The sequence below is a fragment of the Dasypus novemcinctus genome, chromosome 18 (assembly GCF_030445035.2).
Source record: "Dasypus novemcinctus isolate mDasNov1 chromosome 18, mDasNov1.1.hap2, whole genome shotgun sequence".
In the NCBI taxonomy this organism is placed as follows: domain Eukaryota; kingdom Metazoa; phylum Chordata; class Mammalia; order Cingulata; family Dasypodidae; genus Dasypus; species Dasypus novemcinctus.
The window spans coordinates 63,661,437-63,681,621 of NC_080690.1; the positions used below are offsets into that span (position 1 = coordinate 63,661,437).

General features: G+C 54.5%; 1 protein-coding gene across 1 annotated transcript; it reads right to left on the reverse strand.

Annotated features, from left to right (window-relative positions):
* Positions 1-404: 404 nt before the first annotated feature.
* On the reverse strand, positions 405-20,074 carry PHLDB3 (pleckstrin homology like domain family B member 3). Its single transcript, XM_058280351.2, has 16 exons — positions 19,973-20,074; positions 19,067-19,405; positions 18,421-18,576; positions 18,097-18,231; positions 16,095-16,223; positions 15,757-15,918; positions 14,453-14,563; positions 14,216-14,299; positions 13,597-13,710; positions 7,358-7,457; positions 7,118-7,208; positions 6,947-7,034; positions 6,014-6,070; positions 2,527-2,746; positions 1,744-1,829; positions 405-837 (listed from the first exon to the last, which is right to left on the reverse strand). The coding sequence occupies exons 2-16, from the start codon at positions 19,391-19,393 to the stop codon at positions 703-705; spliced, it is 1,995 nt and encodes a 664-aa protein (XP_058136334.1). The 5' UTR covers positions 19,394-19,405; positions 19,973-20,074; the 3' UTR covers positions 405-702.
* Positions 20,075-20,185: the final 111 nt, after the last annotated feature.

Sequence of the window (20,185 nt, forward strand, 5' to 3'; positions counted from 1 at the left end):
GGGGAGTGGGGGGAAATGCCTGAGCCAGCCAGGAGGAGACATCTGCACTAATACCTGTAGAATGAGAAGCTAGCTGGCTACCAGAAATTAAGGAGAGAGGGAACGACATGTGCAAGGGGGAAGGAGCCCAGTAATTCTTAGAAATTGCAAATAGCCCAGTCACGCCAAAAAAAAAAAAAAAGCAGAAGCAGGCGGCCCAAACAGGAAAAAAAAATGGCCAAAGACTTAAGAACGCATCTCCCTCCTTCCCCCACCCCCCTGCCATGGCCTGAGAGTGAAGGCCTCCATTCCTCGAGAGGTACCAGTTGTGGGACGCCGGGCTCTCACAGGTACCCTTAACCCTGAAGTCCTGCCTAGGGGCCCGGGGTCCCAACGCCCGGGCTGGAAACCACAGCAGCACCCCCGATTTTCGTCCAGGTTTAATTCGGTATCCCAGGAGCTCCAATAAATAGTTCCTTCCCGCCCCGCGCAGGGCCCCCGGGGCTGGAGATCCCGCCTGGGGAAGGCGCGCGCGGCGCCGCGGCTCAGGCCAGCAGAGCGCGGCGCCAGCACACTCCCCGCGGCGCCCCCTTGGCGCCCCCTCGGCGCGGGCCTGGGCTGCCCGGGGGCGGGGCCGCTCAGGGGGCGGGGCCGCTCAGGGGGCGGGGCCGCTCAGGGGGCGGGGCCGCTCAGGGGGCGGGGCCGCTCAGGGGGCGGGGCCGCTCAGGGGGCGTGGTTCTCGTCGGCCGCCGTCACGATGACGTCGATCCAAATCCGCATGGCCTCGGGGCTCGGCGCCGCCATGCAGAACAGGCGCTCGTAGGTCTTGACGCAGAACGTCAGGCGCGGGCTGGGGCTCTGGAAGAAGCACGGAGAGGACGTGGCGGGGTTAGCCCGCAGGCGCCCGCGGCACCCTGCCGCTGCGGCACCCTGCTGAGGCACCCAGCCTTCCCACTTACAGGCTGTGGGAACTGGGAGCAAGAATTAAAAGAGAACGCCCTGCCCCCCTTCCTCCAATTCCCGCTCCCCAGGTTCCAGGGCTCCCAGTGTATGGCTGGGGAAGGCTGGGGACCATACACCGAGCACTTCCCTGCTACCTGGCAACCGCGAGTTGAGTGAATCCCTATAGCCGTGTCCTGTTTTCACCTTCTCTATAGGCCTAAAGAGCTGGGGTGGGTTGTGCCCATGTTGCAGATGAGAAAATTAAAGTTCGAGAGGGGAAGTCACTTCGCAGCCACGGTCACACAGCTGGCATTCCAACTTAAGTTCCCCAAAGCCACAGGGGCTTGCCCTCCACGGCACTTCCTTTAAAAATTCAATCAGTTGTCAACATTTAAATCTCTGGCACTGGCTTGTACAAAAGTTCCAGTTCCTGAGCTCTCTGGGGGTGGGGGATAACTAGATGGGACTCCACGGGGCCCATGCCCACCTGGGGACCAGGGGTAGGAGCCGAGTCCTGCCCGGTCCCCTTCACACGCTGCCCAGGCGGCCGCAGTCCTGACCCTGCCCTCTTCATTCATTGACCCAGCTTGGCCTCAGATTTGCCAGATATTTGCTCAAAAACGTTTGTTCCAAGAGGAGTAACAGCGGCTGAGAGCCCAAGCCTGAGGTCTTAATTTCTGGTGTCTGCCATGAAGTGACCTGCTGGTCTCCTGGGAAGGACAGCCAGTACCGTGGCCGTAGGACCTGCAGGTGGCCCTTCCTGGGACAATCTAGAAATGGGGTGAGGCTTGATGGCAGGGGCGCCGACCCCGGGGGCCTCACCTTGAAGGCAGAGCGTAAGTGGTCGTAGTAGACCTCCTCGATGGCCTGGAAGTAGATGACGCCTTTGAGCTTGGTCTCTTCCTTGTCTGGTGGAGGAAGATGAGGGAGAAACAGAGCCGGTGAGAGGTGTGTCTGTCTGTCTGTGCGGGGGGTCAGTGGGCCCAAGTCCTGAGGTTGGGGTTGGGGTGAGGAACAAGGCGACAGGAGTCTGAGGGTTCCTAAAGTACCCTGGCTGGGAGGCGGGTTTGCAGGTGGGAGGCTGGGCGTGGAGGCTGCGCAGGGGTGGGGCCTCGCTCCTGGCTGTCTTAGGGAGCTGGAGTCCTGGGTCCCTGAGAAGGGAAGGAACCCGGGAGAGGCTAGAATCCTGCAGCCCCTAGAGAGGAAGGACTCAGGCCTGGGCTCCGAGGAGGGAGGCGGGGCTGGTATCTCAGGAAAACGGGGCTGTGGGGAGCCAGAATGCACAAACCATTTTCTATGTTACTCAGGAGGGCTGGGGTTTGGATCCTGGGTCACTTCATGAGGAAGGGGCTAGGGAGCTGGGCTCCGGGGGCCTGGCAGCTGACACTCCTTGGTTGTGGGGAAGGAGTTTGGGGCCCAAACGCTATAGGATCTTGGGGGAAGTCGGGACTGAAGGCCTGGGTTCCTGAGTCCTCAGGATCCAGCTCACAGGCCTAAGAGAGAAGGCGCCGGGTCCAGGACTCCTGGGAGTCTGCAGGGAAAGGTCCCGAGACCGGACTCTTCCAGGGTCCCAGGGGGCCCCCAAGGCGGCCAGGCGGGGCTTACCTGCGAAGTAGGCCAGGCGGCGGGCCTGGCGGTCAAAGCAGAACCACCGCTTCCTCCAGGTCTTGATGCGGCCGCCCATCTTGACCAGGGGCCCGCGGCAGCAGCCCCCCGACACCTGCACCTGCGGGCAGCTTTCCGGGTTGTGGCCCCACCGCTCCAGGTGCTGCCGGAGATCCAAGGCCTGGGGGCCTGGAGGACGGGGTGGGGGTGGGGGTGGGGCCTAGGGAGGTAGGAGAAAGGGGCAATGGACCACCAAAGGGCCCTGCAGCCTGCAGCCCCCCCCCCAAGGGATCCCAATCAGAGCAGCTCGTGTGCCAGTGTGTTGGGCTGCCACAGCCCTTCCCAGGAACAGCGCTACAGTGACACCAGCAGCCACGATTATTGACTGTGACACTCTGCCAGGACTTTATGCGCATCAGCCCCTTGACAACACACAGCCCCCCTCGGGATGTGGCTACTAGAGGCCCGTTTTACAGATAAGCCAACCGAGGTGCTGAGAGATGACATAATCCACCCGAGGTCCCACAGGTGGCAGAGCCAGGACTCGCACCAGGTCTTCCCGACCCTACAGCTCATGCTGAAATACCAGAGGCATGTCAGAGAAGCAAGGGGCCCAGGCAAGGGTCCCCAAAGTGGAGCTTTGGTGCTGCCTTGGTAAAATGAGGACCAAATAGTAAGTGATCAATAAACGAGAGCAGTGTTTCCCTGATTGTTGTTGCACCAGGTCTTCCCGACCCTACAGTTCATGCTGAAATACCAGAGGCATGTCAGAGAAGCAAGGGGCCCCAGGCAAGGGGCCCCAAAGTGGAGCTTTGGTGCTGCCTTGGTAAAATAGGACCAAATAGTAAGTGATCAATAAACGAGAGCAGTGTTTCCCTGATTGTTGTTGCTATTACATATGTTCTGAGGAAATCAGTTACTATCCATGCTAAGCCCTTGATAGGTGTGATGTCTGCCTCCTCCCACTTCCCTGGCAGTAAGGACATTGGTTCCCATTATACAGAAGTGGAAGCCAAGACACAGAGAGGTTAAGTCATTAAGCTCGAGTCACACAGCCAGAGCTGACTGAGCCAGGACTCTCCTGGCAGAGCAGTCATCTCAGGTGGCCATAAAGGTTAGCAGAGAAGAATTAAGGCCAGGGAAATGTGTCTATGGCTTACAGGAGCCCCAACCCCACACCCGGTCTGATCACACCCATGCTTCCCAAATAATCCCTACAAAGAAAGGGGTGTTTCTGATCCCCATGGTCAAACTGAGGCTTAGAGCAGTACATCTCAGACATCTGTGTGCCAGCGGCCCTTGGACATTTTGTTAAAATGCAGACTCTGGCTCAGTCCATCTGGGGCAGGGGGACATTCTAACCAGCTCCAAGGGGATGCTGGCGCTGTTGGCCCACGGACCACACTTTGGGTACTGGAGGAAAAGAAGGAATGAGAAAGGGGAGATTCACAGGCTGGAAGGAAGGGAGAGCGAGGTGGAGGGGAAATGGGAAGGAGCCAGGGCCTGCACGGGAGGGCAAGGGACCAGGGCCTGGACAATTCTGTGAGTCGTCTCGCCAAACCCATGCGTAATCACGACTGCCACCAATGCACACGGGAGCTCTACCATGTGCTGGCCACTGTGCCCATCCACCCCAGTGATCACCTCGTGTCTTCTTCAAAACGACCCATGGTTGTCCCCATTTGACAGATGAGGTAACTGAGGCTTTGAGAGGAAGCAGCTCACCCCGGTCACCCAGCTAGGACGAGGTGGAGCTGGGGCCCAATCCAAAGAGCAGGGACTCTCGACTGCTCCCCACCGTGTCACCTCCGTGGAACCCCTGTCCCCTCCAAGCCTCAGCTCTGGAAAGGGGTTCTCACAGCCCCCTGCTCACAGGGCTCTTTCACGGCTGAGCTGGCTGCTGTTGCGTTCAGCGATTCACTCTAGGTGTGCGCCTCAGACGCACTTGCACACGTGAACTGGAAGACAGCTTGGAGCGTGGGGGCAGGGGCGGGGCAGGGCGCGGAGAGAGCTGGGGACTGCTGAATAAATGATGGTACAGCCACACCGTGGAGAACCATAAAGCAGGGGCGTTTTATTTTTTAATGAGGTAGAGCTCATACCTAACAACCTGGAAAGCCCCACTGCCCTTCCTGCTTTGCTTCTCCCTGGCTCTCCTCAGCACCTGGTTTGCTCTGTATTGTACTGACTTAGGTTGCTTTTTGTCCATCTCCCCCACTAAATGCCAGCTTCCCGAAGACAGGGCTTGTTATTTGGGTGTCTGCTCTAACCCCAGGACCCAGCATGCAGTCAGTACTCAATAAATATTTATTGGGAAAGGACAAATTGTTGAGAAAGCAAAGAGCAGGTTGTGAGTGGTGTGTCCGTTTATGGAAAAAATTAATTCACAAAAGATGGTTCGAGAAGTGCATGTGGAAAAGTATAAACGAAATTGGAAGGCTTCTCAGCCATTGGAAAGTGCCAGCACAAAGGAGAGATTGTGGAGGTTTCAAGGGCAACCTTCACTTTCTTGATACTGCCTCATGTTCTTAGGACAAAAACATATTCATGCTGTTAGCTTAGGCACAAATAAAATTTCAATAAGGAAGCCTCCAGCTAAAACCACAATGTGAGAAAGTCTACAGGATAAATGACAGGATTTTCTTCCACAAATGATATTTTTAAAAAAACAAAGTGGGAGGGAAGACTCAGAGATTAAAAGAGATTTAAGAGATATTTTCACCAAATGCATTGTGTGTGCTTTGTTTGGATCCAGATTCAAATAAAACAACTATTAAAAAGGCAATTTGGAGACAACTGGGGAAAAATGAATATAAATGGTATATTAGGATGTTACAGAATTATTAATAATCTTGTAAAGTATGAAAATGGAATTTTTGTTAAGTTAAAAAATACCATTTATCTCTTGAAGGTACAGAGTGGGGGATGGAAGAAATGATACGAGCTGGACTTTACTTCAAAATCTTCTAGAACAAAGTGGGAAGTATGAGTGGGATTAGCAAAAGAAGTTGGCAAGTAAGACATGATTCAAAATTGACAATTATTCAAGCTGCATGGGGGTATGGGGGGGTTATTTATCTATTTGTTCTACTTTTTGCATATGCTTGAAAATTTCTATAATAAAAAGTTTTTTAAAAAAGAAACAAAAATAAATGAACAAGACAAAACTTTTAGATTATTTTTTAAAGCCCTGGCATGCAGTCTTCCTCATTCTGTAGTCACCGCTAACATTGTCAGCAGCTTGCAAAAGAGGAAACTGAGGCACAGGAGTGGAGCAAGTTACCCGAGGACATGCTAAAGATACAGAAGACCTTAACGGGAACAGAAACTGGGCTCCTTTTATCTCCCTTTCCCCTGACAAGCCCAGGACCCTTTTCTATTCCACTGGAGCGGAGGAAAGGGGTGAGATAAAAGAGAGGACATAGGCTGGGGGGTGGGGAGGGGAACAGAGTAAAGGAGTGGGGGGGAGGGCCAGAGGGGGACGTACCATGATGGCAGGGACAGCGGGCTCTGAGGGACCTTCTGGGCTCCTTTTTGTCCCTTCCTGTGGGTTTAGGATGCAGGAGTCAGTGAGGGTGCTGACCAGGAAGATGTGGGGAAAAACGTGCTGGGGTTCCAGGGTATAAAGGAGAAAGGCCTGGGGGCCCAGACTCCAGGTCTGAGGGAGGAGGGGGCTGGGGCCTGGATCCCTGGGTCTAAGGGAGGAGGGGGCTGGGGCCTGGATCCATGGGTCTGAGGGAGGAGGGGGCTGGGGCCTGGACTCCTGGTCTGAGGGAGGAGGGGGCTGGGCCTGGACTCCTGGTCTGAGGGAGGAAGGGCCTGTGGCCTGGACCCCTGGGTCTGAGGGAGGAGGGGCCTGGGGCCTGGACCCCTGGGTCTGAGGGAGGAGGGGCCTGGGGCCTGGACCCCTGGGTCTGAGGGAGGAGGGGCCTGGGGCCTGGACCCCTGGGTCTGAGGGAGGAGGGGCCTGGGGCCTGGACCCCTGGGTCTGAGGGAGGAGGGGGCTGGGGCCTGGACCCCTGAGTCTGAGGGAGGAGGGGTTTGTGACCTGGACTCCTGGGTCTGAGGGAGGAGGGGCCTGGGGCCTGGACTCCTGGGTCTGAGGGAGGAGGGGGCTGGGGCCTGGACCCCTGAGTCTGAGGGAGGAGGGGTTTGTGACCTGGACTCCTGGGTCTGAGGGAGGAGGGGGCTGGGGCCTTGACTCCTGGGTCTGAGGGAGGAGGGGGCTGGGGCCTTGACTCCTGGGTCTGAGGGAGGAGGGGCCTGGGGCCTGGACCCCTGGGTCTGAGGGAGGAGGGGCTGGGCCTGGACTCCTGGTCTGAGGGAGGAGGGGCTGGGCCTGGACTCCTGGTCTGAGGGAGGAGGGGCTGGGGCCTGGACCCCTGGGTCTGAGGGAGGAGGGGGCTGAAGTGGGGCTCACCCTGGCCTTGAGCAGCCGCTCCCGCTCTGCCATGGCCTGCTGCAGGAGCCGCTCCATGTGGGCAATGTCTGGGTGGAGGGCCCCACGGCTAGGAGGAGGGGAGAGACCAGAGCAAGTTGGAGCGTCTTGGCCCCCTCCTCCCACCTCCCCACCTTCTGTTTGATGTCTCACCTATTCTCAGAGCCACAGTTTAACAGCTGATAAAGGGGGTGTCTCCCGGAGTCCCCTGCTCCTGGTGGGAGAGCCGAGGCCTCCAGGGATCCTGGGAGAGAGAGCCGGGTTAGGGAGGATGGCTACTCCCTTGCCCGAGCCACTTCTTCCCTGGTGGGCGTCCTGGCCAGTGTCCTCCGCTGTCTGCTGCAGGAAGGTGGTGATGGGGGCAGGGGTGGGGGGAACGGGAGGGGTCCTCACCAGCAGAGTGGAAGGACAGAGGCCGGGGGTTTCCTCTCTGGCTCGCCCTTTCCCCCCTCTTCCGGGGTAGACTTCCGGTTTTCTGGAGGCCAATGGAGCCCTAGAAATACACAAGGACTTTGTATAAGGTCAAGACACTCAACCTCAACCATGAATCCCAGAAGCAAACGGTCAATGCGGATGGACAGTCAACGTGGATGAACCTTGAAAACATGACAGAAAGAAGCCAGACACAAAGGGCCACTTATCACCCAATTCCATTACAGGAAATGTCCAGAAGAGGCAGGGGAATTGGGGCGGGCGTGATGGCTAAAGGGTACGGAGTCTCTCTTTGGGGTAAAGAAAATATTCTAAAATTGATTGTGGTAATGGCTGCACAACTCTGTGAGTATACAAAAATCATTGAATTGTGCACTTGAAGTGGGTGGATTGTATGGTATGGGAATCACGTCTCAATAAAGCTCTTTTCCATATATAAACACAAAGCCCACTGTGCTTTGGTGGGGACATGGAAAGCCAGACTCTCTCATGCAAAGCAAAGGGGTGTGCTATCAGAAGCACCTCTACGGATGGCTTTTTATTTTTAATCAAAATGGCAAATGCAAAAACTTCTGGAAATTTATCCTACAGACAGACTCATACATGTGCAAAATGATCCAAGTTCAAGGTTATTCACCGCAGGCCGCCTATGCTGGCAAAAGCCTGGACTGACCGACGAGCCTATCGGAATGGGGCAAGCCAAACAACCAGGGACCAGCCACAGCACGGAAAACTGCAGTGTGAAAAAGGAGGAGGTTGCTCTTCATGTGCAGACAGAAAATCATCTCCAAGATAAAAGCAAGGTTTGGGACAGTGCGCAGGCTCTATGCCTGTGCACAGAATGGGGAAAAGTACATGCATAGGCTAAGACAGCGTCTCTGGGAAGACTGGCCACCCTGGGGGCACTCCAGAGGTGAGCTGGGTGGCCAGGAACAGAGGTGGGAGTCTTCTCTCTGAATATCCTTCCATCCTGTTTGAACTTTTTTTTTTTTTTTCACTAAATAAACATGATAGCTAAATGTAACCTGTGTTCCTGGACCAGAAAAAAAAAAATTTTTTTTTTTTTTTGCTAGAAAAAATTATTAGTGGGACAATTAACAAAATAACAATGAGGTCTCTGGATTTTATTGATACTGTCTTAAAGGAACCTTCCTGAAATTGATCATCATACTGTGGTTATATAAGAGAATGTCCTTGACCTAAGGCAATACATGTGTATTTATGAGTAAAGGGGAATCATGGTTCAAAAAAGTACAATTGTGTGTGTGTGTCTGGATAGACAAGGGTGATAGCAAAAATTAAATGTGGTAAAATGTTAACAGTTATGGAATCTGGATGAAGGATATACAGGAATCCTTTCTACTATTTTTTAAATTTTTCTATAAATCTGAAATTATTCCCAAATAAAAAGTTAGAAAAAAAGAAAAAATAAACATATTTGAAGACAAAAAAATAAAGAAAAATGAACTTTTAAAAAAGAAAATGGGAGCAGATGTAGCTCAAGCGGTTAAGCGCCTGCTTCCCACATATGAAGTCTTGGGTTCAATCCTTGGTGCCTCCTAAAAACAAAAAACAACAAACAAATGAAAAAACCAACTCAGAGGAGCTGATGTAGCTCAGTGGTTGAGTGCCGGCTTCCCACATACAAGATCCCAGGTTCAATAGCTGGCCCTGGTACCTCAAACAAAACAAAACAAAACAAAACAAAAACACAAAAACACTGCAGCAGGGGGTACTAAAGAGTCATAAAAAGAATAAATGAATAAATTACATGATTGCATCGATAAGGATACTTACTTCCATAGACCAAAATTCACCAAATACATTTAATTCATGAGTTAATAATTAATACTAAAAGGAAAGTCAAATTGGGCAGCTTGGGAGGGTACCAGAGAAGGAGCTTTTTATTTTGAAGATAAATAAAGTGAAACGATCAAGCATTTTCCCTGCCTTGCCTCCAAAAACCATACTGCTGGGTAACCAAATAGTAAAGGAGAGCTAGTCCTCTTTCTAGAAGTATTTCAATAAATAAATGCATAGAGAATGATAAAATTGGGATTTCACTATCTGCAACTCCAAATGTATTAATGGATATAGGTGCTGATGTCACAAAGAGAGAAGCAGCAGACAGTCTTCTTGGAAGACCTGCCAAAATGCTGAACTTGAATCTAATCAAGACTCAACATCCAACTTTGCAGTTAATACAGAGGCAGAGGAAAGGGATAAGCCCTCCACCCTTGGGTGCAACCAGCAAACCCTGTAGGGAGCTCTACAGAGCAATGATCTGGTTTCCTCTACAATTAAATTTACAAAGGGGACCAAAAGAGAAATGGAAGGGGTGCCCATAGATTAAGGGTGACTTAAAAGACACATCCACACACACCCACCAAAAAAGGCCAAACTAAACTACAGTGTTTAGTTATTACTTAGTTAGTAATAAGATATTACTCTCAAAGCAGGGCCAGCAGTTATTGAGAGGGGCATGAGGTAGGCTCTTGGTGCGGCTGCCAGTGCCGACAGCTACCCTTATAATCATAAGCTCTGTGTTCTTTTAATGTGACTTTCTATATTTGGGTTTTTAATAAAAAAGTTAGTTTAAATGCTAATAGCAGCAGCCAATATTTCACAAATGCTCATTATGTATCTATGAGTGGTCTTGGCACTTTATAGACCCATTGAAGGATTCCCAGACCCTGGGAGTTGGGAAACGTGAGCGCCACTTCACAAAGTGGACCAAGTCCCAAGTCCCTGGGCATCCCTTCAGTCTCTCCTACCTTCAATCCATATTCCCAGCACTTGCTAGGTGGGAGACCCCAGACACTGTGCACTTAGGGGCAGGTAAGAGAGACTCAAGTCTTGTCCGCCAGCCGCTTAACACTGTCGGAACTGAATAAGCCATTGTACAGATAAATGTATAAACAGGAATTGCCATGAATGATGAGGATAGGGTGTCATCAAAGAGGATCACCTTCCAACTGGAAGACCAGAGAGAGCCAAAGACCCAAAGGATGAGGGTAGGCCAGGGGAAGGCTGAAGGGAAGATGGTTCCAGCAAGTGCAAAGGTCCTGCGGCAGGAACAAATTGGCACGTTGGAGGCTCGGCGGGGCGGCTGGTGTGGCTGAGCAGAGCATTAGAGTGTGGAGAGAGGTAAGCAGGGATCTGCAGACCAGGGTGAAGAGGGCTGGAGCAGGGGTGGGGAGAGGACACTCTAGACTGGAGTAGGAGGCATAAAGACCACTCTGGCTGTTGCATGGAGAATAGAATGTTGGGAGACAAAAATTTCAAGATGGGGATTTCTGAGGGCCTGGTGTGGGATCTTGCAAGATGGAGATGAGGTGGGGGTGGAAGGAACAAGTTAATAATACTAATCACTGTCATCATAATCCTAGTGACAGCGGCTCCCATTTGCCGAGCACCCTCTATGTACCAAGCACGGTGTTAAGCTCTTTAATAATGCATTAATCTTCAGGTGCAATCTTCACTGTGCAGCTAAGGAAACTGAGGCACAGAGGGGTGAAGTATCGAAGGACACCCAGCTAGGAAGTGCCTGGACAGGCAGTTGAACCCGAGCAGGCTAACTCCAGAGGTGGTGCTCTTAGGCGTCACATAATACTGGGAAGAAGGGGTGGAATTTGAGAGGAATTTAAGAGGACCTGGAGGGAAAGGGGGAGGGAAGGAGGGAAGAGCGAGGAAGGAGCAAGAATTCTTCACTTAAAAACTGCTTCTCCGACTGAGTCTTTCTGTGCCCTGGGGTCCCCCAGTGCTCGCTGGGATTCTGGAGGACTCCAGGGAAACTGTCTCCAGAAGAGCTCAGGCCAAGGGCACAGGCAGACCGGGGTTCAAAGCCTAGTTCTGCCACTCCTGGCTGTGACCGGGCTGTTCCTCTTCTCCCAGGCCGGGCTTCCCGTCCACAAAGGGGACAGCATCCCCCGCCCTCCGGGGGCTGTTGCCAGGACTGGAAGCGCGCCCTCCTGCCAAGCACGCGGGAGAGGCCCCGACTCACCAACCAACCTGGGCCTGGCCTTCCTGGGGGCACCCCAGGTGCGAGGGGATGCGCTCCGTGTTGGTGGGTGCTGCGGAGCCTCGCTTCCCACAAGGCCTCGGCAGCCGCTCCACGGGGCCGGCCACGGCTTCCCACCCGGAACCTCCGGCCCCACCATTTACTAACAAGGCTCGTGTTTACCCTAAGTCGTGGCAACACAGCTGCACTCCACCTTCATCGGTTTCCAGGGGAATGAGCTGGCAAGTTAACCCAAGGCGAGGTTCTCACTCTGAAGAAACCCTTTGCCCATGTGGGGATAATAATAGGACCTACTTTTGGGGGTTCTTCTGAGCAAAAAGTGAGATTATGTGTATTAGGCTGAACCCCCATATGAAATTGCCAGTGTTTTGATGGTTTTTCATCTCCCAATAATAGCAATTCCACATGGTTCAACCTGATAAAAAGGCTGAGAACAGACCCTGGCCTATACTAAGCTCTTAAAAGTGATTATTATTAATACATAATGCTATTGCTATTGATTAATAAATAATAAAATATTCTGTTATAAATTGCATGTTATAACATTATACAATATACTGCTATTATTACATATTACCAATATCTGAATAATATAATAATACTGTTCATTATCATGTGTGCAAAGACATGCGTGCGGGGATATTCATAACAGCCTTGCTTAACCTGCAAAAGCCTCAAATTACCTTCCACAGAGGGCTGGCTAAACGCCCAAAAAGAATAGTATACCACAAAGAAGCCAGAGCGGTTAGAGCTTAGGCTCTGAAAACACACTGTCTGGGATCCCTGCTCTGCTCCATTCTAGTTGGTTAGTAATTTAACTTCTCTGCCTCAGTTTCTCTACCTAAAATGGAGATAGAAGAACCTACTTGGTAGTTGGTGCAAAACTAACAGTGGATTCAGGTAAAACATTTAACAGTGTCTGGCACTCTCTAAGGACTCAATAACTATCTTAGCTGTTATTATTATTATCCTCCTGGTTAATATTGTTATTATACAGCCATTAAAATGATGAGGCAAGTAGGCGGGGTACATGGGAACTCTGCATTTTTTCTGCATGACTTTCCTGTAAACCTGCAATTTCTCTAATAAAAATACTTAAACAATGAGGCAGCTATAAATATATCAATAGAAAACAATCTCCACGATATATAGTGTCAAGTTTTTAAAAAAGCAAATGGTAGCGCATACATTTTTGCAAAAGAAATGTTTGCATGATCAAATGGCTACCAATTTCAAAGCATTTCCCTCATATCCACACAGCTGAATCACCCTCCTTTCATCTAATACCCACCCCTACTTCATGGCACAGCACTATGATATTTTCTATTTTACTTCATTTTTTAAAGTTAGTAGTGACCCCTCAATGACTGTATTAGCCCACTAATAAGGTGGGACCCCCTGTTTAAGGAGACTCAGGAAACCAGCAGCACAGGAAGTGGAGTTGGCCCAATGGATAGGGCGTCCGCCTACCACATGGGAGGGCCAAGGTTCAAACCCTGGGCCTCCTTGACCCGTGTGCAGCTGGCCCACGTGGAGTGCTGATGCATGCAAGAAGTGCCGTGTCACGCAGGGGTGTCCCCCACGTAGGGGAGCCCCACGTGCAAGGGCTGTGCCCCATAAGGAGAGCCGCCCAGCGCGAAAGAAAGTTCAGCCTGCCCAGGAGTGGCGCCGCACACATGGAGAGCTGACACAACAAGATGATGCAACAAAAAGAAACACAGATTCCGGGTGCTATTGACACAAGCGGACACAGAAGAACACACAAGAACACACTGCGAATGGACACAGAGAACAGACAGCTGGGGGCGGGGAAGGGAAGAGAAATAAATCTAAAAAAAAGAAACCAGTCGCTGCGCAGCTTCTGGGGAGGGGGTCTATGGAACAAGTGGGGGCAGGATAGGGCACTCTCTTATCACTCTACTCTTTGAGCACTTTACACATGTATTCCTGGGTGCACACATTCCCATTTCACTGGAGGATGGGTGGGGAGTTAAGCAAAAGAAAGAAAGAAAGAAACCTGGAGCCTGATAAAAGATATTCCTGATCAACCCTCCCCTGCTACCCGACTCCCCTAGAGTAGAGAAAGTCATGGAGAAACCAGGGTTGGGGGAGACCCCTCAGCCCAGTCCCTCCCCACTGAACGAGACATATGGGGAAACAGAGGCCGTGGGAAAGCCACCTGCAGGGAGCTGTGAACGGAGAAGAGGCAGGAAGAGGTAGAGGTGGCAGCGGCGTGGGCCGTGGGGTCCTGGAGCACCAGCACCTGGCGGTCTGTCTTCTGGGTGAACAGGAGCTGCAGAAGGCGGGGTGAAGGTTACGGGGAGCTGGAAGGATCACAGATGACGCTCTGCGCCAGGCCCCCCGCCAGCCCATTTCTCGTCTGGAGAAACAAAGGCTCTACGTTGACAGGGCGAGCTGGCATGTGATCCTGAGCGTCCAGCCCCCCAGCATGAGCGAAGCCCGTGAGCAGAGACTGCTGGCTCCCTGAAGAGCCAGGAGCAAGGAGGCTGGGCCTGGACTCCTGGGTTGAGGGAGGAGGATTTTGGGAGGCCTGGACACCTGGGTCTGAGGGAGGAGGAGTTCGGGGACCTGGACTCCGGGGTCTGAGGGAGGAGGATTTTGGGGGGCCTGGACACCTGGGTCTGAGGGAGGAGGAGTTCGGGGACCTGGACTCTGGGGTCTGAGGGAGGAGGATTTTGGGGGGCCTGGACCCCTGGGTCTGAGGGAGGAGGGGGCTGGGGGCCCAGTCTTCCGGGTCTAAAGGAGGAGCAGCTGGCAGGGGCGTGACCTCTGCATACCTTGGTGAGGGCCTGGTTGGGTTCTGAGAAGTCTCCACCAGGTGTTCCTTGGAGGCGATTGAGCTCCAGCAGTCGGCTCCGTTCCTAGAAGGCAGGCGTCACGGACTACCACGTCACATCAGGGGCCGTCCCAGCGGCTTTACCTGATGCCGGGGGACATCTGGGGCACGGGGAGGTGGTGGGAGGCCCCGGGGGCAGGAAGGAGGATGGCAAGAGCAGGTGTGCAGGGGAACGCACCTGCGTCAGGGCCTGCAGGGCCTCCTCCTTCTTGCGGCTCAGCCCCCAGCTCTCAGCCACCATCTGCTCCCCCAGCAACTTGAGCTGCTCCTCCAAGACCTGGATCCGGCGCTGCAGGGCACCCCCAATGCCGTGGTTACCACTCACTGCTCCAGGGTTCCCCAGCTGGCTCCCTGTGCCCACCTTCCCCCAGAACCAGGTCCTCCTCAAGGGCCTCTCACAGAGACCCTGGGATCTGTGTGCTAGGGGCAGGGACTCAGAGTTGAGCTTCCTGGGGCCCTTGTCCCTTATGGGGTCCCGTAAGAGACCAGGGGCGGGTGGAGGGGATGGAGGATTTGATATACAGACTGAGACCGAGTGAGACAAACAGAGACAGAGACCCAGAGAGAGCAACCGAGAGAAAAGGATAGAGAGACCACATAGAGACAGAGAAGAACAACTGAGACAGACCAAAAAAAACAGATGCAGGGAACAGATGTGGCTCAAGGTTGAGTGCCTGCCTCCCACATGGGAGGTCCTGAGTTCAGTTCCCAGTGCCTCCTGAAAAAAAAAAAAGCGAAATAACGAGCAAAACAACCACAAAAAGCAACCCAGGGAAGCCAATGCAGCTCAGTAGTTGAGCTCCAGCTTCTGACATATGCAGTCGCAGGTTCAGTCCCTGGGCCCTGGTACTTAAAAAAAAACTAAAAACAAAAAACAAAAAAACCCAGAGATGCAGAGAAAGGAGACAAAAAGGCAGAAATAGACCAGAGCCAAACAGAAACTGTCTGAGACAGAGGAAGAGACATGACTGGAGAAAGATCTAGAAATAGAGGTAGGTAAGAGCTTTCTAATCCAGTAACTTTGGGAAACTGTGTTAAACACAATCATACAGCTTCTTCCCATAGGACATATCCGATCCTTGAACATGAAAGCTCCCGGAAGGGACCACTGGGAGCGTCTTTTTGGACTGAGGGTTGAGAGGTGTAGTGTGTAGTGGCAAAGCCTAAGCAGGTACAAATCCTGATTCTGCCACTTCCGTACTAAGTGACCCTGGAAAAGTCACTTAGTATCTTCATTTATGAAATGGAAAGTATAACAGGACTTGCTTCATAGGACTGTTGTAAGGATTCAATGAGTTAATACATTTAAACGCTAAGGACAGTGCCAGGCATGTAGAAAACGTTCAATGACCATCAGCTATTACTTCATTATTCTGAAGAACACGGCACAGGCTGGAAATGGGGACAAAGTCCCAGACCCGGAGTAGAGGGACGGAGAGGAGCGGTGAGGGTGGCAGGGCCAGCTTGGCCTGGCTGGCTCACCCTGTGCTGTGCCACACTGGCCTGGAGCTCCTGGATCTTGGAGTCCAGCGCCCGGGCCCTGGGGCTGCCCCGGCCCTCCTCCTCCCGCCGGCTCTCCCGCTCCAGCTGCTGGAACTCCAGGTCCTCATAGGCATGCTGGGCCACATCCAGCTGATCCCTCATCTGTTGGCGAGGACAGAAAAGGGCTGAAGGCCTGACCCCTAGGGCCCGGGGGGATGTCGGGGCAGGGGGCCCAGACTCCTGGGTCTGAGGAAGGAAGGGGCTGGGGGCCTGGCCACCTGGTCATGGGAGGAGGGGCCTGGCCAATGGGTCCCTGAAAGGGCCGGAGGGGCCCTCACCTCCTGCACCCCCTGCAGAAGCTGCTCCCGCTGGTCCTCTGGCTGTGAGTCGAGCTGTCCTTGGGCCTCCCGGAGCTTCCTGCGAAGGCCCTCCACGTGCTCCCGCTCCTGGCTCAGCTGCCTCTGCTCCTGAAAGGACACGCCAGACTCTCGGGCTCAGCCTGACCGCAGCAGGGGAAACAGGCCGGCGAGGGCCAGGCCAGCCAGACCTCAGACCCCTCCCTGGGGTGTCGGCTCCAGGAGGACAGGGACTTGTCCGTCTGGTTCGCTCCTGGACCCGCCTGCCCTAGAGTGGGTGCAAAGTAGAGAGTTGTTGGAAGGAAGGATTCCTGTAAAGGCATATCCCATGCTGGGTGATACTGGGGACCCAGAGGTGGGTCGGGGCCGCGCCTTGCCCTCCAGGTGGGGACACAGACAGTCAGGGCAGTGAGACACCCAGGCCATGGGAACCAAGAGGAAGGAGCAATTTCTCCTGGGGTAACCCAAGGCTTCCAGGATGTGGGGATTCTGAAGTGAGCCAAAAGGTCAGGAGTTTGGGGCCTGAGGAGTTTGGGGCTGGAAAGGCATTTTGGGCAGAGGGAACAGCATGATGCAAATGTTTGGAGGTTAGAAAGGGGGAATTTGGGTGGCAAACTCTGGTCAGGGTGGAAGAGAATATGGCGGTGGGAAGAGATGGGGAACATGAAGTGAGGTGACAGTGGACGGAGGAGGGGGCTGGGGCCTGGACCCCTGGGTCAAGGGAGAAGGGGGCTGGGGGCTGGACTCCTGGGCCTGGGTGAGGGAGGAGTACTATTCCTCCTCCTTTATTCAGGAGGCAGGACACACAGGTCTAGACCTCTGGAGAGAAATCAAGACTGGGAGAAATATAAGCTCCTTGAGGGTAAATGAGGGCCCGTGACCAGCCCCGGGAAATCATATTAGATACAGGCAAAGAGAAAGACTAATTGAATCAGAAAGTCGCTATTTTCCAACGGGTCCAAGCAATGGCCATTAATGGATATTAAAACCTTTAGGTAAGAGCATAAGAAAGGGATCTGGGTGATGACACGGGGTTTGGATGACGGGACGTGATGCCTGCTGCAAGGGGGCACAGCAAGCACTGAAGCCTGTTAGCAATGGGTGACACTTCTACCTCTAACCACCCATTTGCAGGAAACACCAGGGACAGAGGAACAGGTAAATGACACGACAGGGATACAATCAGCCAAACCCTGTCTGTGTGACAAAAAGCTTGGTTTCTCCAACAGATAAACAGTATGGGAATAAAAAAGTAGGAGGGACTCATTAGAGCTGAAACAACACTCATGAGGCTTATCAACTAATTACAACATTCCAGCCCTTTGGGGACTTGATTCAAACAAACTAAGCATTAACCAGCATTCTTGAGACAATGTGGGAAACATGAAAACCACCTGGATAGGAGATGATATTAGGAACGTCTTAATTCTTTAGGCATGAGGATAATATGGTAATTATGTTTTTTGTTTTTGTTTTTTAAAGGCATTTTGCTCTGTAAGCCATATGCTGAAGTATTCACAGATGGGATGATATGATGTCTGGGACACGCTTCAAAAACAGACTGGGAAGCAAATGGGGGGACGCTACAAGAACAGAAGAAGGTTGATCACCGAGGGTGCAGCACACACACAGGCTGCTGGCCCGACTCTACTTTTTTATTTGTTTAGGATGCACCAGGGATTGAACCTGGGAACTAGTACATGGGAAGCTGGCGCTCAACCACTGAGCTACACTCACTCCAGATTCTACTTTTGTGGATTTGAAATTGTCCATGATATTACACTTAAAGAACAAGAGACAGAGGCAAAGGAAGAGGTCCCTCTGAGTCAGACCCAAAGAATACCAACAGGGAGGAGGAAAGCAGGAACATGGCCCTCATCCTCTCTGGAGCCCAAGGATCCCCACCATTTGCAGAATGGGGAGAACCCTGGAGCCCAGGTCACCGCTGAAGACAGGATTCGAAGACCCAGTGAGTCAAACAGACCTGTTCGCGCTGCTCCCGGCGGCCCTGCTCCGCGTCCACCTGCCCCAGCAGCTCACAGAGCTGCTCCTCTTCCCGCCGGGCGGCCACTCGCTCCGCAGCCAGCTCACCCTGCAGCAGCGCCACCTCCACCTCCACCTGCAGAGAGGATGCAGGACGCCTGGGTCTGACTCCTGGGTGTGCAGGAGGAAGGGGTGGGGGACCCAGGCGCCTGCATTAGGAGGGAGGATAGATGGGGCTGGGGGCCTAGAATCCCATCCCGAAGGAAGGAGGGGCCGGTTCCCCAGGAGCTGGAGCCGGACACCCCCACGGGGGCCGCAGCCTCACCTCGATCCTCAGCTCCTTCCTCTGGCGTTGCAGCTCCTTCACCCGCTGCTCCATCAGGATCACCCGAGTCAGGGCCTCCAGCTGCTGCCCTCGAAGCCGCCGAGCTGCTCCCCGGGCCCCTTCCCCCGGGGGGCTGGACGCCCCCGAGGCCTCGGACTAAGGGGGAGAGGAGTGGTCCAGGGCGAGGCCCACGCCCTGCAGTCACTAACTTGGTACCCCCTCATGCCCTCCCCAGGGGGCCTGAGTCTGAGCGACTCTAGCCACCATAATCAATAACCAGTATCTATCTCAGGCTCAAGGTCGGGGCTGGGGAGAGGGGGGAGGTCCGGCGACCACCCGACCCCAGGAGGCTCGGGGTCTCGCCTTCCGGGTTGGGGGAAGGAGGTGGGCTGGTGGAAGGTGTTTATTTCCCTCTGCCCGGGTCCCATTCTCCTGGGCCTCCGTCTCTCCTCTGGGTCTCTCTAGTTTCTCCCGTGTCTCTGCCTCTCACCCTCTCTGGCTCTCAGTAGTCTGCGCGTCCCTGAGACTCGGTCTGTCTCCAGTTTCTGGACATCTGTCTCTGGGTCTGTCTCAGTCTCTCTGAGTCCCTCTGGCTGCGCGTGAGTCTCTGTCTCTCGGCATACCTCTGGGTCTGCTTTCTCTATACCTGTCTCTCCGAGCCTCGGTGTCTTCGCTGGGTCTGCCTCTGCGGGTCTCGGCCCCTCGGCGTCTCCCCGCGGCGCTCGTGCTCCCAGGTCCGCCCCGCTTCGCGGCTGCTCTCGGTGCTGCTGCCTTCTCCCGCGTCCTCCTCGTCCTCCGCCTGCCGCTCCATTCCTTGGCCGCTCGGAAGCTCCGCCGGGGCCTCGGGAGCCTTCTGCTCGCGGGGCTGCCCGGGGGGCTCCTGGAGCGGGGCGGTCCCTTGGGGCCCGGCGTCCGCGTCGCGCTCCGGGACCGGCGGCGGCGTCGCCTTCTCGGAGTTGCTCCGCGTCCCCATGGCCGCTCCTAGCTGTGGCGGGGTGGGCGTGGCCTGAGGTTCCGTGGGCGTGGCCCAGCCGCGTCGGGGGCGGAGCCCAGGGGCCCGAGCGAGAGCTCCGGAAGGCGGGGCCTAAGTTCCAAGCAGGGCTGAAGCGCCGGGGGCGTGGCCCGAGCTTTCCCAGGGCGGGGCTTGCAGGCTCCTGGGGAGCCACGCCCCCGAAGGGCGATCGGAATTTGAGTGCCGGGTGCTAGGGCGCCCCCTACTGCCCTCTCCCACCCCGCGTTTCCCTCCTCCAGCTGTCGGCCTTGTACCCTCCCAGCAGGCCCCCCAAATCTATGGACTTCTTTAGAGAGACCCCTCTCCCCGTCTCCCTCGGGGACTCAGGAGCCCCCCCCTCCTTGAGCCCCGCAGTCTTGGCCCCAACCTCCCTGTGCAGGGGGCCGGGGCTCCCACTGTCCCCCTCTCTGGACAAGCCAGGAGTCTGGGTCCTCTCCTCCTCCCGGCAGGCAGATTCCCGAACTGCAGCGCCCTCCTCCCGCGCGGCCCCAGGAGGCCGAGCCTCGAGCCTCCGCCTTCCCGCAGCCCCGGCCCCCTCACCGGCTCAGGCTAGGGCGCTCCCGGCGCTGCCGCGTCTGCCTGTGAGACAGGTGGCTGGGGAAGAGGGAGCAGGGAGGCTGCCCGGTCCCAGCAGGCCGGAAGTGGAGGGGGGGTGGCGACAGGTCAGGCAGCTCCCGAGGGAGGGGAGCCACCAGCCTGCCCCGCCCCGCGGCTTCTGGCCGTCCCGGCCCCGCCCTCCGAGAACCCAGCGCT

Excerpts from the sequence above, each read along its gene's own strand:
- PHLDB3 (XM_058280351.2), bottom strand. The coding sequence starts at position 19,393 with ATGGGGACGCGGAGCAACTCCGAGAAGGCGACGCCGCCGCCGGTCCCG. Across the intron at positions 15,919-16,094 it reads TTCTGCAGGGGGTGCAGGAG|ATGAGGGATCAGCTGGATGT; the intron begins GTGAGGGCCCCT and ends CCTCGCCAACAG. Across the intron at positions 1,830-2,526 it reads CCGCCTGGCCTACTTCGCAG|ACAAGGAAGAGACCAAGCTC; the intron begins GTAAGCCCCGCC and ends TTCCTCCACCAG.